Source organism: Triturus cristatus, chromosome 6 (assembly GCF_964204655.1).
Source record: "Triturus cristatus chromosome 6, aTriCri1.1, whole genome shotgun sequence".
NCBI lineage: Eukaryota > Metazoa > Chordata > Amphibia > Caudata > Salamandridae > Triturus > Triturus cristatus.
Window position 1 is genome coordinate 950,511,603 of NC_140589.1, and position 15,300 is coordinate 950,526,902.

The following is a 15,300-nucleotide window of genomic DNA, read 5'->3' on the forward strand; positions in this document are numbered from 1 at the left end:
CCTACAAGTGAAGATGGGATGGCTAGGAACTGGAACACTATTGATAGAAATGGATGCCATGGCACACTGGCCAACACAGCTCCAATCATTGAATCTGATATTAATCTTAGCGAGAAAACGATCTCAGCCTGGCTATTAGCAGCCAGTAATAAACACGCTCCACTCAAAAAAATAAAACTGGCTCGTCGTCTTGATGCACAGAGCTGGTTCTCCACTGAACTTAAATCACAAAAACTGACCCTTCACCAACTGGAAAGGAAGTGGAGACAGAATTACTTACCAGAAGGGAAACAAATCTATCTGGTCCCTATGAGAGAATATAATAAAGCCATCTTAATAGCTAAAGCCGCTCACTCCTCCTCCAGAATTCTGACCTCTAACAACAGATTCAAAGAAATCTTTGCAATTGTAAACGAACTGTCCAACTCAGACAGAGTTTTCACAAAACCCACACCCACTCAAGCCCTATGCAATTCCTTGAACAACTTCTTTATCAAAAAGATTTTCCGCCATCAAAGCTAGTATTCCTACACGCACCTCCCAAGAGAATTCCTTTCTATGCCTGGAAATCCCTGCGCTCTCGAACACTTCCCGGCCTACAGGCCTACCAGGACCCTATGTCTAATGTAATATCTGGATCTCCTACGGACTGCTGTCCACCCCACGTCCTAAAAGAAGCCTTCACCAGTCTCCCGGGGCCTGCCCCCCCTCTCTTCTGAATGAGTCCTTTTCCCAGGGTCGTGTCCCCAAGGCTTTTAAAGAGGCAATTCTGGTTCCCCGTCTTAATAAACCAGGGGCTGACCCTCAGATCCTGTCAAACGACCGTCCAATCTCCTTGCTCCCTTACCTGGATAAGGTACTAGAGGCCCATGTGGCTAAATGCCTGTCCAACTTCATAGAACAATCCAACTATCTCGATTCACGCCAAGCTGAGTTCCACCCTGCCCACTCAACAGAGACGGTAATAGACTCCCTGCAAGAGCTCTCTTCTGCCTTCAACACGGTCGACCATGGTATCTTGGTGGACCTTGTCAAAGAGTCAGGCATCCAGGGCTCAGCCTTCAGTTGGATCAGTTCCTTCCTATAGGATTGCTCCCATTCAATCCGCCCAGCCCAGTTCACGGCACCAAAATTAAAAGCCACTTGCGGGGTCCCGCAGGGTTCCTCGCTATCCCCCTCCCCCCCCCCCCCATCTGTTTAATCTTGACCTCCTCCCTCTGATCCAGTCCCTTAAGGAAAGGAAAGTTGCCACATTTAATTGCGCTGATGATCTAAAACTAATGTTCATCAATTGACAACTCACCTCAATCAGCTTTTGAATTCCAGTCTACCATGCTACACATCCGCCATTGGATGGACTATAACCGTTTAAAGCTTAACCCAGGCAAGACCGAACTGGTCCTGACGGGGGGCGGCCACAACTTCTGGGGCCCACATATTTGGCCAAAGGAACTAGGACCCTCCCCCACCCCTTCTGCTGCAAAAAGTCTTGGCGTCACAATAAATAATGACCTGTCACTAAAAACCCAAGTTGTCTCTGTGATCTCTACCTGCTTCTTCCAACTACAAAAGATTATAAATATCAGCAGACTACTCACACAGGAAGCATTGACACAGGTTGTGATAGCCACGATTATGTCCCACGTAGACTACGCAATCTCAGTCTACCTTGGTATGCCACTATTCTTAACCAAACGCTTAAAGTTGGTGCAGAATCCGGCGGCCAGATTGGTCCACCAGCAACCTATATATATATATATATATATATATATATATATCTGACACGAACAGTGCTAAAAAGCCTGAAATATTAAAGTTTTGTAACGTAAGTTTGAGACCTACGTTCTAGTCTGTCAGGAAGATAATTAGGCCGTATGCCACTTGGATTGGTAAACATTTTAAAACAATGATATGCTCATTTTGACATGCAGATCAGTTCAGCAGTAACTGCCAGCTGCCAGGCCCTCTAAAAAACATAAATGAAAAACAAAATTTAAAGGACTGCTAGGAGTGGGAGAACAACAAAGGAACAGTTTGGGGAGGCAACAGACGGGACTCAGGGGGACAACAAAGGCACTTGAAGCTAGTGGAGGGGGATAAAAAAGAAAAGGCAGAGAGTGGTGGGGAAACAATTGACGAGTTTGAGAGATAAATGGGGAACTACATGGGGCACACCCATGTTTGTAAAAGGGAAACTGCATGCGAGGGCAAGAACTAGGAAACACATTCACCCTCATTGAGTGCTGAAACAAAATTAAAAATGAAAAAGCTCCCTAAATATATGCAGTAGAGGTATGCAAATATGGCAATAAAAAGGATGGTGAAGAGGCTGTCCTCCACGGGAAGGACAAACACAAGAGGAATGCAAGCCATTGAATACAATTCAAGCAAATGAATGACAAAGTCAGCCAATACAAAGCAGTCGGTAGGTTTGTAAGCAAGCTTTGTGGGTTTTTTTTTTTTTGCTCTGTCCACAGGCTAAAAGCTGTCTGATAGGCTAGACCTAAAAAAGGTAGTCTTGTTTGGAGCACCGGTGGTATAAACTAAGGTAGTACGGTTAAAGCAGTGTGGTCTTGGTGGGTTGAGGCATATCCGAGGTATATAGGCCTTCAATTTAGTTTGTTGGGGGGGGGGGGGGGGGGGAGTCCCTGGGTGATCGCCGGTCCCATCTCCCCGGTCCCAGGAAACAGATTGACTCGCACAGACGATGAACCGCTCTGTGCAGCCAAGACCCTGGGAAGAAAGGCAGATGAAAAAAATGAGCGACAGTGTCTAACCTCATTCGGCTGCCTCCATTGTCCCCGTCCCGCAGACGTAGACAGCAGCCACCAGCTCCGCGAAAAAAGGCCGGCCCTGCATCTGCTTCGGGCACCCACCTAGTTTGTCAGAGTTCAAACAAAAAAAGCCATTTGCTGGGTATTATCCGCCAGCACTGTCACCTGGATCCCTTTTTGTGTGCCCTGATGTGTGCTAAATAAAGTCTTAATTGCATCACTTTTAGATTTAAAATCAATGTTAATCAGGCGTAAGAAGTAAATATCAGTTTCCGCCACATCTTTACTCCTTGCTGTGCTTCTTGTTTTGCGAAGAAATGCCATCAAACCCGGCATAAGGAGCAGTGAGCGCAGTACCCCTAAGGGAAAGACAGGGAGGGCACATGGGTTGGCACACGCTACCTTCACCAAGGGGCAAAACGGACGGAAACAAAGGGCCGAAAGGCAAAGGCCCCCCCCCCCCCGGTAGTGGCAGACTCACCCTCTTTCTACTCCACAGCATAAAATACCCACCCCAGCATGCCCATATCTCACTCAGAGGAGCCCCTCACTCGAAGCCAGCGAGGCTATGGACTTGGTGTCAGCACAGAAGCATGTTGCAGGCAGACCTCGTAAACACTCGCATGCAGGCCGTCGAGTGCGGGACAGACTGCAGAGATATATCCTTTCTCCCACGACCCCCCCCCCCCCCCGCAATACACACAGAAACTCAGGCCAGCTGGAGACACACACAAAGACTTGGGTCCTCGCCCAGTCACGGCATAGGGCTACTGCAACACAGACATCAGACTGAGGTACACCTACATTCCAGCTACACTTACAGCACAGCCAGTGGTGCAGTCACAGGCATACTAACATTCACACGCACTCACACACACACACACTCACCCGCAAGCTTGCATACAACATACATTTAACAGTATTTTTTTTACTTACCTTTGCTTCCAGATAGGGCCATATTCTAGCTGATATACTCCATTTTACATAACACTAACAGTTAACAATATTATTCACTATTTGCATAAGTAAACAAGCATTTTCAATGCAATAGGTCTCCCATTTGCAATAGTTTAAGCTCTTGGCATTGTAAATGACAATGTCTTTGATTTATGTTTTAAAAACCAAAACATTAATAAAAGGCATTGTCATTTGCAATGCCAATAGCTCAAACTTGCATAAATGCGAGACCTATTGCATTGCAAATGCTTGTTTCTCAGCCTACCACATTGTGGTCTGTCAAGTCTTCTAGAAAGAAAAGGCTCATCTTAGATCTACTCACATTGAATCCTGACACCCAGTTAAAGATCTGAGTTATCCCTTTTTATCTCTGCCTTGTGTTATGAAATCCACAAAAGTACTTTCTTTCTATATGAATATTTTAGGAGTTACCAGATATGCAATTATCCATTCACAGCTCTCATCTCACCCATCTCAGCCCATTAGAGGTTCCAGTGAAATTCCAAATATCAGTAGTCATAAGGGGCACTGTAACACGTGCCTCTGTGGACTCTTGCACTTCTGAACTAAGGTGTTTAACTTTACCTTGACAACATGTGAAGTGAATGGCAGGCGGAGCTATCCCAAAAAGTGTTCACCCAAGTGCCAAAGTTTCAGGGTGGTGTAAATAAAATCTCAACAGATGGATTGAATGTTTTTGTCATATCTATTACTGCTACAATGGTTAGGCTATCTTATTCCCCTCTCCGCATCCATTACTTGAAAGAATCATCTGTGGTTATTGGATGTTTTGCTTCCTGGCACAAAGTCTGATTTGGTCGGGACCAATCACTGTTGGTAGTACTCTTATTAGGGGAAAAGACCAGCATTTTACCCAAAATTGTGATGTTTTTTATTAGATACTGATTGGATACCATGAGACTTTCGCATCAAGGGGATGTGTCTCAGGTGGGAGCACTACTTTTACAGTTTCCAATGAGCTCTAGTTTAGGGCTCCCTATTGCATGGATACATCAAAGTTCCAGCAACAGTAGAGTTTCTTGTATGTTATATAGAATTAATCATAGTCCTATATGCCAGGGGTTTCCTCTGCTTTTGCTGTGTATGGCAGATGTGCTTGTATGACGGTCTTGAAGGCCTCCCATACCGTCCTGGGGTTGCTACTTACTACTAATTATGAGGTTAATGTAATACCCTTAATTAAGGACCTAAATGATGGGTCAGTTTGAGTGTGCAGTTGTAATCTTTAAAATGGAATGCATGTTCAGGTTCTATCCCAGTTTAGCTTGTACAGGTGTGGGGCGTCATCAGTCCGTGCACAGCAAAGGTACTTAGCTGACAGTCTGATGTGCCGTATGAGCAGATGAGATACATTATTTGGATGGATGTGAAGTGTTTGCATGGGTGTGTAAAATGAGTACTCCCTACTTGTAGGATGTGCATTGTACCAGAGGTCCCTAAGGTTCCAGTCTAGTAGCCAGGTTCCAAAGTCCCTGGATGCCCTGGCACTTGCAATTCCCGGGAGCAGGGATTGGGGGGGGGGGAGGTGGTGGGAGGGATCAGAGGGAGGTCTGTTTTGTTCTCTGCCAGCTACACAGTTAAAATCTCCCTTACATAGCAGTTTGGTTTCAAGTTCTGGTGGTTGGAAGGCTTTGGTTTTGGGTAGGAAATATACAGATGTTAGATTAGGGGAATATATGTTGAGAAGGGTTGTCTCGAGACTGTAATTAGCGTTGAGGCAGCAATCTGTTCAAGTACCCTTTTGAACTTGAGAATGGTAGGTAGGAGAAAGGAAAATTGAAAAATTTTAAGCAGCAAATTTCCTGCTTCACTCACATTTACCCACCTGTCCTTACTTTAGAGACACTCAATCCCTTCTTGATGTCTGGTCCATCAAGGTTCTTTCATCTTTGTGTGTACTCAAGCAGGCTGGTAGAAATTCTTAGGTTGTGTTATTATCATGCAACCGAGGTTTTCATATAGAAAAAAAGGTGTCAAGTCGGGCTGGTTTGTAGAAAGAACTCCCCAGTCACTGACTCAATGAAACTCATACCTCTAGTGTAATGGGAACTCCCAGCAATCCTTGAGTAATTGTGACGCTCTGTTTCACCCTACTGTCAAGTTGTACTAAAATTAGCATTTTTGAAATATAAAGTGTTGTCTTAGAAAGATAGGGGAGTATTTGAGAAAGCAGCAAAATGCAACGAAAGTAGCAAAGATAGCAGTCATGGATTATTCAGATTAAGTGACATAATCAGACCGGGCGATAGATGTTTTTGGATATATTGGTCATCAGAAGCAGTGTTGGAGTAGGAATAAAATAAGTGGAATGGTATCGGAAGAAGCGCTGTGGAAAAGTTCAGTTACTGACAGCTAATTTTTAATTTGTGACTGCTGACAGTGGTCTTCAAATGAACAACAGGTAAAGGAAGCCTAAGGATGGGCAGCTATTTGTTTCTCTTCCCACCTTTGGTCAAGATAAAAGCAGTACGTTCATGATTTTGAGAAACGCTGCAGTTGTTAAGGGCTCTCGATAGTGAATGTGTGATTGGAGGACTTTCCCTTTTTGTAGACAACGTGCTAGACGCTGAGGGGACCTTGTTTCTGTTCGTTAAAAATTTGTATTTTCTAGTTGTCTTTCATTGGTGGTTTTCTGTGAATTGTAATCACTTGGAGTGAAGCCCAAGTTTAAAATGTCTTGTATTATGCTCCAGTTGACACTGCCACCGGGGTACGTTTTAAAATCTTGGCAAAAAGTCTCCTCTTGTGCTTAGAAATGTTGTCCTATCTAGCCTTTCAACCATAATATCTGAAAGAAACACGTTCGTTAGATTCCGCACCTTAGAATATCCCCAGGCGTCAGACTGGATCCGGAAGATTTTTGTAGCAAAACCCCTTGCGCGTCGCTAGGCGTCGTCTGCGGCTCCGCGTCCGTCGTTTGCGTCGTGCGCCGGAATGACGTCGTCGGAGTACTTGGACGCCGCCCTCGCGCGCTGACGTCAGTTCTTCTTTTTTCCGCGCCAGTAAGCGCCGATCCGGGAGAGCTACCCCTTTAGTCAATTTTTGACTAACTTTTTCGACTTTTGGTCACTTTCTCGACTCTGGTGCCGGTAGGATGCCTGGTTTCAAGGCCTGCGACGACTGTCACCGACTGATGTCGGTGACCGATCATCACCGCCGGTGCCTGTACTGCTTGGGCCTCGACCACGACGCGGAGTCGTGCTCCGATTGTATGGCCCTGACCTCGAAAGCTAGGCGGGAGCGGTCCCTCGAGCTTCGCCACTCGGCTCCGCGCCTCTCTCGATCCCGGTCCAGGAGGAGGTCCAAGGATCGGTCGCGGAGCCGCACTCGACATCGTCGCTCGTCTGGCTCGAAGTCTTCGGGTAAGTCGAAGCGCTCCAAGAAGTCCAAGAGGCGACACCGCTCTTCGGACTCCCCTCGCCGGTCGCGCGACTCGGCCGAGGGTCAGGGTGGTTCCACCCCCGCGGCTCCGCAGGAGCCGCAGGCGCCGCGCAAGTCCCCATACCCGCCGGTCCCTGGGACTGACGCGACGCCGGCGGAGGTCAGTGCCTTCCTCTCAGCCATGAGGAGCCTGGCCCCGCCGTCGACGCCCGCTGGCGCGCCTTCGGGCCCCGCGGACTCGACTAGGTGACCTTGCGTGCCTCTGGCCCGGGAGCCGTTGGAAGCTCTGGCCCCGATGCCGCAGTTCCCCGAGGGGCCCGAGCCTGGGCCCCCGTCGACCTCGTCACGCCTCCACTGGCGTCGACACCGGTGCCACCTCCGACTCCAGTCGACGTCGATCCCCGGTTCAGCCCCTGTCCGGTCCAGACGCCGATGCGGCGCCGCCCGACGCCTCATCCGGCGCCACTTGAGACACATTATGTCTATCGACCGGCTCCGATCATTCCTCCTGTTTACCAGGAATCGGATGACGGGGGCGACTGGGAGGGGTCTGAGGACCCTATGGCCCTTCAAGGGCAACTTTTGCAGGACTGGGCAGATGAACTGTGGGAGGCCAGTGGATTGGATACCTCACCGGACACTGGATTCATCTCTCCTCCGACTGTGGCTTCGGAGGAGGGTGCAGCTTTTTCTGTGGTGCTGCGCAAGGCGGCCGCGGCCCTCGGGCTTGAGCTGCCTGCCGTGGCTGTGAGGACTAACATCCTCACTGAGGTGCTTCAGTCTGCCGCATGCTCCACTGAGCCTCTGCTGCAATTCTATTAGGCCCTCCCTGACGTTCTGCAGGGCACCTGGTCCAAGCCCTCCACAGTCCCCCCTGTGGATAGGAACGTTGCCAGGCGCCACCGCCCTGCTCCGGGCGACCCCAGTTTTCTGTCCCAACACCCCACCCCCGAGAGTCTGGTTATCCAGGCCTCTACCTCCCAATCCTCCTTCCCGTCTGCTCCTCCGGACCGGGATTCCAAGAGACTGGAACAGTTCGGTAAGAAGCTGTTCTCCTCGCTCAGTTTGGGCCTGCGGTCTTTAAACACCGCCTGTCTCTTGGACCGTTATTCCCACTCTCTGTGGGATACGGTGGAGGACGTGCTGCCACTGTGCCCGGAGGAGGCCCGGGCACGGCTTTCCTTGTCTCTGGCCGATGGGAGAGATGCAGCGCGCCATGCAATCCGATGTGGACTCGACACTACGGACTCGCTGGGTAGGGCGATTTCTACCACGGTGGCTCTTCGACGTCACGCCTGGCTGCGGTCCACGTCCTTTTTAGGGGATGTCCAGAGCACACTCATGGACATGCCTTTTGATGGCGCTCGCCTTTTTGGTGAGAAAGCGGACAGTGCGCTGGCTGTCTTCAAGGACTCCCGGGCTACGGCCACGTCCTTGGGCCTCTCGGCCCCACAGCCACAAACTTCCGCTTTTCGCTCCTTTCGTGGCCAAGGAAGGGGCACCTCCTCACCGGCCGCAGAACCAGCCTGCACGCGGTCGCGGACGTGGTTTCCGCCGAGACGGTACTGGAGGATGACGCGGTCAGTCCACTTCCACCCCGGCAGCATCCGCCTCAAAGCCTTCCTAGTCCGAGCTTTCAGGCCCATTCCTCGCCAGTGGGAGGCCGGGTTCGCCATCACCTGCTCCACTGGCGTACCATTACTTCGGACAGGTGGGTGCTGCAAATCGTCCGAAGGGGCTACTCCCTCTCCTTCGAGACGACCCCTCCAGCCATGCCACCGCAGCACCACCGTATCTCGGAGGATCATTTGAATCTTCTGCAAGAGGAAGTTTCGGCCCTCTTGGCCAAAGAGGCCGTCAAGCGCGTTCCGAGCCCAGAAGTAGGTCGTAGTTGTTATTCCCACTACTTTCTGGTTCCCAAGAAGGGCAAAGGAGGCCTACGCTCTATCTTGGACCTCCGGAACGTCCATGCCTTCCTTCGGAAGGAACGATTCAAAATGTTGACTTTGGCTCAGGTTCTAGCTGCCCTAGACCCTGGAGACTGGATGGTAGCGTTGGACTTGCAGGACGCATATTGCCATATTCCCGGCCCACCGGCGTTACCTGCGGTTCACGGTGGGTCAGGAGCACTTTCAGTTCACCGTGCTCCCCTTCGGCCTTACCAGTACCCCTCAGGTGTTCACGAAAGTGATGGCAGTGGTCGCAGCTCATCTGCGCAGATCAGGGGTTCCAGTCTTCCCCCTATCTCGACGACTGGTTGTTGAAGGCGGGCTCGCCCCAGACAGTCGTCTCCCACCTCCAGACTACGGCTGATCTCCTGCATTTGCTGGGGTTTTCCATCAACGTGCCGAAGTCACACCTGAGCCCCTCTCAGAAACTCCTCTTCATCGGAGCGGTTCTCGATTCGGCGCAGTTGCGGGTTCATCCACCGGAACAGCGGGTCCGGGATATACAGGCCCTGATTCCCATCTTTCGGCCTCTATCCTGGGTTTCGGTCAGGCTAGTGTTGCGGCTTCTGGGGCTGATGGCCTCCTGCATCCTACTAGTGCATCACGCCAGGCGGCGCATGCGGGCTCTGCAGTGGGACCTGAAGTTTCAGTGGGCCCAGCATCACGGCAACCTGTCCGACCATGTCTTGATCTCGGAGGGCACTGCACATCAGTTGCGTTGGTGGCTCACGGACCGCGATTGGGTCACGGGCAAGAGCCTCTCCCTACCCCTACCGGAGCATGTCGTAGTGACGGATGCGTCCCTCCTAGGATGGGGTGGCCATATGGGAGAGGCGGATATCAGAGGCCTCTGGTCTCCGGCGGAGACTCTGCTCCACATCAACTTGTTGGAGCTGAGAGCGATCTGACTTGTACTGAAAGCCTTCCTTCCCTCTGTCCGGGGAAGTGTCGTGCAGGTGTTCACGGACAACACCACCGCCATGTGGTATTGCAACAAACAGGGCGGGGTGGGATCGTGGACCCTTTGTCAGGAGGCTCTGCGCCTCTGGACATGGCTGGAACACCAGGGCATCACCCTGGTGGTTCAACATCTGGCGGGCTCTCTGAACGCCAGAGCAGACTAACTCAGCCGCCGGTGCATGATGGATCACGAATGGCGTCTGAACTCCGAGGTGGCGCAAGGTCTCTTTCAGCAGTGGGGAGAGCCTTGGTTAGATCTATTCGCCACCGACGAGAACGCTCAATGTCAGCAGTTCTGCGCGTTGGAATTTCCAAGGCGGCACTCGCTCGGCGACGCTTTTCGTCGCGAGTGGAGTTGCGGTCTGTTGTACGCCTTTCCGCCTATACCACTTCTGCCCAGAGTGCTGAAGAAGATCAGGCGCGACCGGTCCCAAGTCATCTTGGTGGCTCCGGATTGGGCACGAAGGTACTGGTATCCCGAGCTACTCAGTATGTTGACCGATCCTCCGATACGTCTGCCCCTTCGGGAGGATCTTCTGTCGCAGCAGCAGGGGACGGTCCTCCACCCGAACCTGTCCAGCCTCCACCTCCATGCGTGGAGATTGAGCGGCGGCAGTTGATGCCATTTGACTTGCCTCCTGAAGTCTGTGATGTCATTCTGGCAGCCAGGCGTCCCTCCACAAAGACGGTATACGCCTGCCGGTGGAACAAGTTTGTGGCATGGTGCACAGCAAAGGCTGTGGATCCCCTTTCCGCCCCTCTTTCTGAGGTTCTCCTCTTTCTTCTTTATTTGGCCCGGCAGGGCTCTGCCCTGGGCACCTTGAAAGGTTATCTTGCTGCCATCTCTGCCTTCTTACGGCTTCCTGATCAGCCCTCTCTTTTCAAGTCCCCTGTAGTGTCACGCTTTCTTAAAGGCATTACTCACACGTTCCCTCCTGTCCCTTTCGTAATGCCTCAGTGGGACTTGAATCTTGTCTTAACATTCCTGATGTGCGCTCCCTTTGAGCCTCTTCACAATTGTCCTCTTCGTCTTCTAACTCTTAAGACTGCTTTCCTGGTAGCCATCACCTCGGCTAGACGGGTGAGTGAGCTCCAGGCTCTATCGTCCAAGCCTCCTTTTCTCTCTGTTCATCCGGACAAGGTTGTCCTTCGGCCTCGTCCTTCCTTTCTACCGAAAGTGGTGACCCCCTTTCATCTTGGGCAATATCACCTTGCCCACCTTCTTTCCACCTCCGCATCCTTCCAAAGAGGAAGAGCGGCTCCACCGTCTGGACCCGAAACGTGCGCTGTCCTTTTATTTGGACCGCACAAAACAGTTCCGAGTGGACGACCAGCTTTTCGTTGGCTACGTGGGTGCAAAGAAGGGAAAAGCTGTGCACAAACGGACCATCTCCCGGTGGGTCGTTTTGTGTATAAAAATCTGTTATTCCTTGGCAAAAAAGGACCCTACTGTTGGGCTGCGAGCCCATTCTACTCGGGCCACAGCGGCTACTACTGCTTTGGGACGGGGAGTTGCTTTGCAGGACATCTGTCAGGCGGCGATGTGGGCTTCGCTGCACACGTTTGCCAGGCATTATTGCCTAGACAGCCAAGTCCGTAGGGATGGCTTCTTTGGCCGTTCTGTCCTCCAGGACTTTCTGGTGTGATCTTGGTTCGCAGACCCACCACCGGGGTTGGTATTGCTTGGGTATCTATTCTAAGGTGATGAATCTAACTAACGTGTTTCTTTCAGATGAACAAGTTACTTACCTTCGGTAACGATGTATCTGTAAGAAACATTAGTTAGTTAGATTCCTCACCGACCCACCCATCCTCCCCGTTCTGCGAACTGACATCTAGGGTTAAGGCTATCCCTTTCAGGGCCCTAGATTTTTTGGCACCAGTGTCGGTCTCTTGCATGGCTCTGCGTTCCTGGCGCGGAAAGCTATGTACAAGAACTGGTGTCAGCGCGCGAGGGCGGCGTCTAAGTACTCCGTCATTCCGGCGCACGACGCCAACGACGGACGCGGAGCCGCAGACGACGCCTAGCGACTCGCAAGGGGTATTGCTACAAAAATCTTCCGGATACAGTCCGACGCCTGGGGATATTCTAAGGTGAGGAATCTAAGGTGAGGAATCTAACTAGGTAAGTAACTTGTTCTTTAATGTGTGACTTTTGTCTTAAAACGTTTATATTATCAGGTTAAACTTTGATTCAGTTCTATTTTTTTCAAAATAAATATAGGTTTCTTAACCAGGAAACATCCTTCATGAAACACTGCTTGTACTTTTTTGTTTTTATATAAAATGCTTTTTCTCTAGGTCTTAGTGAGAAATAAACACGATGGAATGCCCATTATTCAAAAATGCAAGATAAAATAGTGGTTATGACGTGATGGACGTTTTCTTCAACCTGGGGGTGTATTGTGCAAAGTGCCCAGGAGTGCAACAGGCGTTCGTGCCCGCTTTGCTCACCCAGGGGCATGTTGGTATTACAGAAGGGACTTCAGAAACTTGTGCTCCTCCTTCTGTAATACAGATAGCGCTGGCGCACATAAAGGTCGTTCTCTCATTTGCTTGGGGGCGTGGACCCATACAAATAAGGGAATCTCTCTGCCTCTGAGCCCGTGCTGTATTACAGATGCAGACGCAGAGGTAAAGCTGCTGTCGGGAGACTCCCTAAAAGGTGGCAACCTGTCCGTGCACCGCCTGATGGCAGACCTCTGACCTCTAGAAATCCCCTCACCTGCGGGTGCAGTCACACGCTGCTCCTGCCTGCAAGGAAATCCCTCACCCCTCTTAAAAGCGCAGGCGTGTTGTTGACGCCTGCAGTGAAACACGGAGCAGCTACTTCAAAGCAGTTCTGTATTTTACCTGAATGCGCTGCCCACAGGGAAGCACGACTTCACGGCTGCCCTAGGGACAGCGCATTCAGTATAATCTGCCGCGCACTCCTTGTTTGAACAGGGCGCACCTTTTTAATGGTGTGCCCGGTACAAATGAAAAAAATTCACTGCAATGTGTAATGGCGGCCTAGGTACGTAATAAATGTAGGCACAGTGAGATTGACTAACCTAGTTGTTCTTAATCTACATCCACATTGTAGTATGAGTAAACTTATCTATTTTTATCCTCAAAAGAAACCGTTGCTATCTGGATCAAGCGTGAGTAAGCCTTATTTTCCGAATTTATGAAGATTGCTGCAATTTTCTGTGACTGACTGTTTTGCTGATGCGTATTGCAGCTTTGCTGGTTCATCAGAAAGCCAGGATGGAGAGGCTGCAGAGAGAACTTGAAATTCAAAAGATGAAGCTGGATAAATTAAAATCTGAAGTTAATGAAATGGAGAACAATCTTACTCGAAGGCGCCTCAAAAGATCGAATTCCGCTTCCCAAATTCCTTCAGTAAGTTAGCCCTTTTTTTTAAATGTAACCACTCCTCCAATGGACATTATTGTGGAGCAAGTGACTTTTAGATGCTTTTCGTTCCTTTTCATAAACAGAAAGCAGCTAATACACTAATGTTTTTCAGCTTGAAGAAATGCAAAATTTGAGGAGCTGTAACCGGCAGCTACAAATTGACATTGACTGTCTCACCAAAGAAATTGATCTTTTCCAAGCAAGAGGTATCCACTTTAAATATAAACAATCATGCATCTTGTGTAATGACGTAATGCTTTTCACTCTTGTTGCAGTTTTGTGTGCATTCATATTAAGATTGTTTTACCCTTCAGTAAGCATTATATGCACACAAATGTAGCTGAAAAGTTTATAAATTAAATTGTTGTCAAATTGATATTTAGTGTCGATGGGTTATAAGAAAATAGAGTGTGATCTCCCTTACCCACATCAAACTCAAAGCTTTGGTGGTACAGTCCTGCCCCACCATCCATCAAAGTAGGAATCAAATGTTATTTTGGTTTATTTTACATTGTAAAAGCACAAATTATCCCCTAAGAATGTCCAAAAATAATGAATCTTCTTGGTTGTTGCTGGTATTACATTAAAGCTATCCTGATGTTCGTACGTCCTCTGCTTTGCTGCCCTCGTGTTGCTAATCTTAAAATGTGTTAGTTACATAAAAAACTAGATTGTCTCCCTTACTGAAGTTTTGTTCATATTGTGTTTCCATGCACTTTAACTTGACTTGGTGCATAGGCTACATGTTGCATGTGTCCGGTGATCCTTAATTGCTTAGATTCTTAAGCACCAATGAATAGGGTTTTTGTAAATTGTCATTCTGTAATGCAGTAGTAATGTGGACTGTAACACGTTACTTTTTCGAAGAGCATACATTTTCTTACTAGTTTAATCTTGGTGTACTCTATAGGCTGTAGTGCCTTTTTCATGTTGAGATCTAGAATTATGTAGGGCAGTATTTGAAAGGTGGCATTTAAGTTTTACAACATTATGCATTACGAGTTGGGCACTGGGCAAAACCTGAGAATGTGGCTTGGGAGAGCTAGTTGGTAATAAAGGGCTAGGATAGCACGTTTTGGAATAATTGAGTCTTCACTAAGGTGCATTAGCGGAAATACAGTTTGAAGACATTTAAGGGCATGCATCCCTCAGTGAAGGAGAGACTAGTTAAAATATCTAGGTAGATTTGGGAACCCTCTTTAGTTTGCTGGATGCACACTTGCTGCTGTGCACCTAAAACCGTTTCAGTGTAGACATTGACGGATCTGGGAGACTCTCGAGTCTAAGCACACACCAAGTGGAAGGGATCAAGAGAGGTTTGAATTGTTGATTTGGGCAACAGGATACTCTATTTTTTGTGAAGCAGGAGAAGCTGTGAAAGGCAGTTGCTGATCCTGAGTAGTTAATAAGGGCGTGGACACCTTGTTGACCATACTTAAGAGAATAGTAGCCATATTTATTTTTCGCAGTTTATGTTGCATTTGAGGAACCAGAAACTCACTTCAGAGCACAACAGAAGGGCAGGCGAGCAGATGGTTGCATAGGATGAAGGCGGCATCTGAAACAAAGCTGTTCATAAGCGTTGTGGAAGATGTTTTCAGATGCTTTTAATATATTTTTCCTGTTTTTTAATGTGTATGCATAGAGTTGGAGAGAAGCCTTGAGAATGCAGAGATCTTCCCCGAAGGTGCTTGAATCTTGATAACAGCAGAAAGTGATTTTAGGATTACCATCTCCTGGGATAGTTGGGAGATAGCCAAAAAGCTAAAGGTTTCATTGGTTGGTGCAGTCTTTTCAGAAGCCAGGCAGGCAGCATCAGAGGGATTTTGATTGTTGGTGTGGTTTTATAGGCGCACATG

The 15,300-nt window shown here is 49.0% G+C and overlaps 1 protein-coding gene across 3 annotated transcripts in view; it reads left to right on the forward strand.

Moving 5' to 3' along the window:
- Window positions 1-15,300, forward strand: part of TAB2 (TGF-beta activated kinase 1 (MAP3K7) binding protein 2) — a 280,656-nt gene that overhangs the window by 245,076 nt on the left and 20,280 nt on the right. For all 3 annotated transcript variants that reach the window (XM_085611640.1, XM_085611643.1, XM_085611642.1), the window contains 2 exons: window positions 13,266-13,426; window positions 13,554-13,647. In XM_085611640.1, the coding sequence (XP_085467766.1) occupies window positions 13,266-13,426; window positions 13,554-13,647 (255 nt within the window). The remainder of the gene's footprint in view (window positions 1-13,265; window positions 13,427-13,553; window positions 13,648-15,300) is intronic.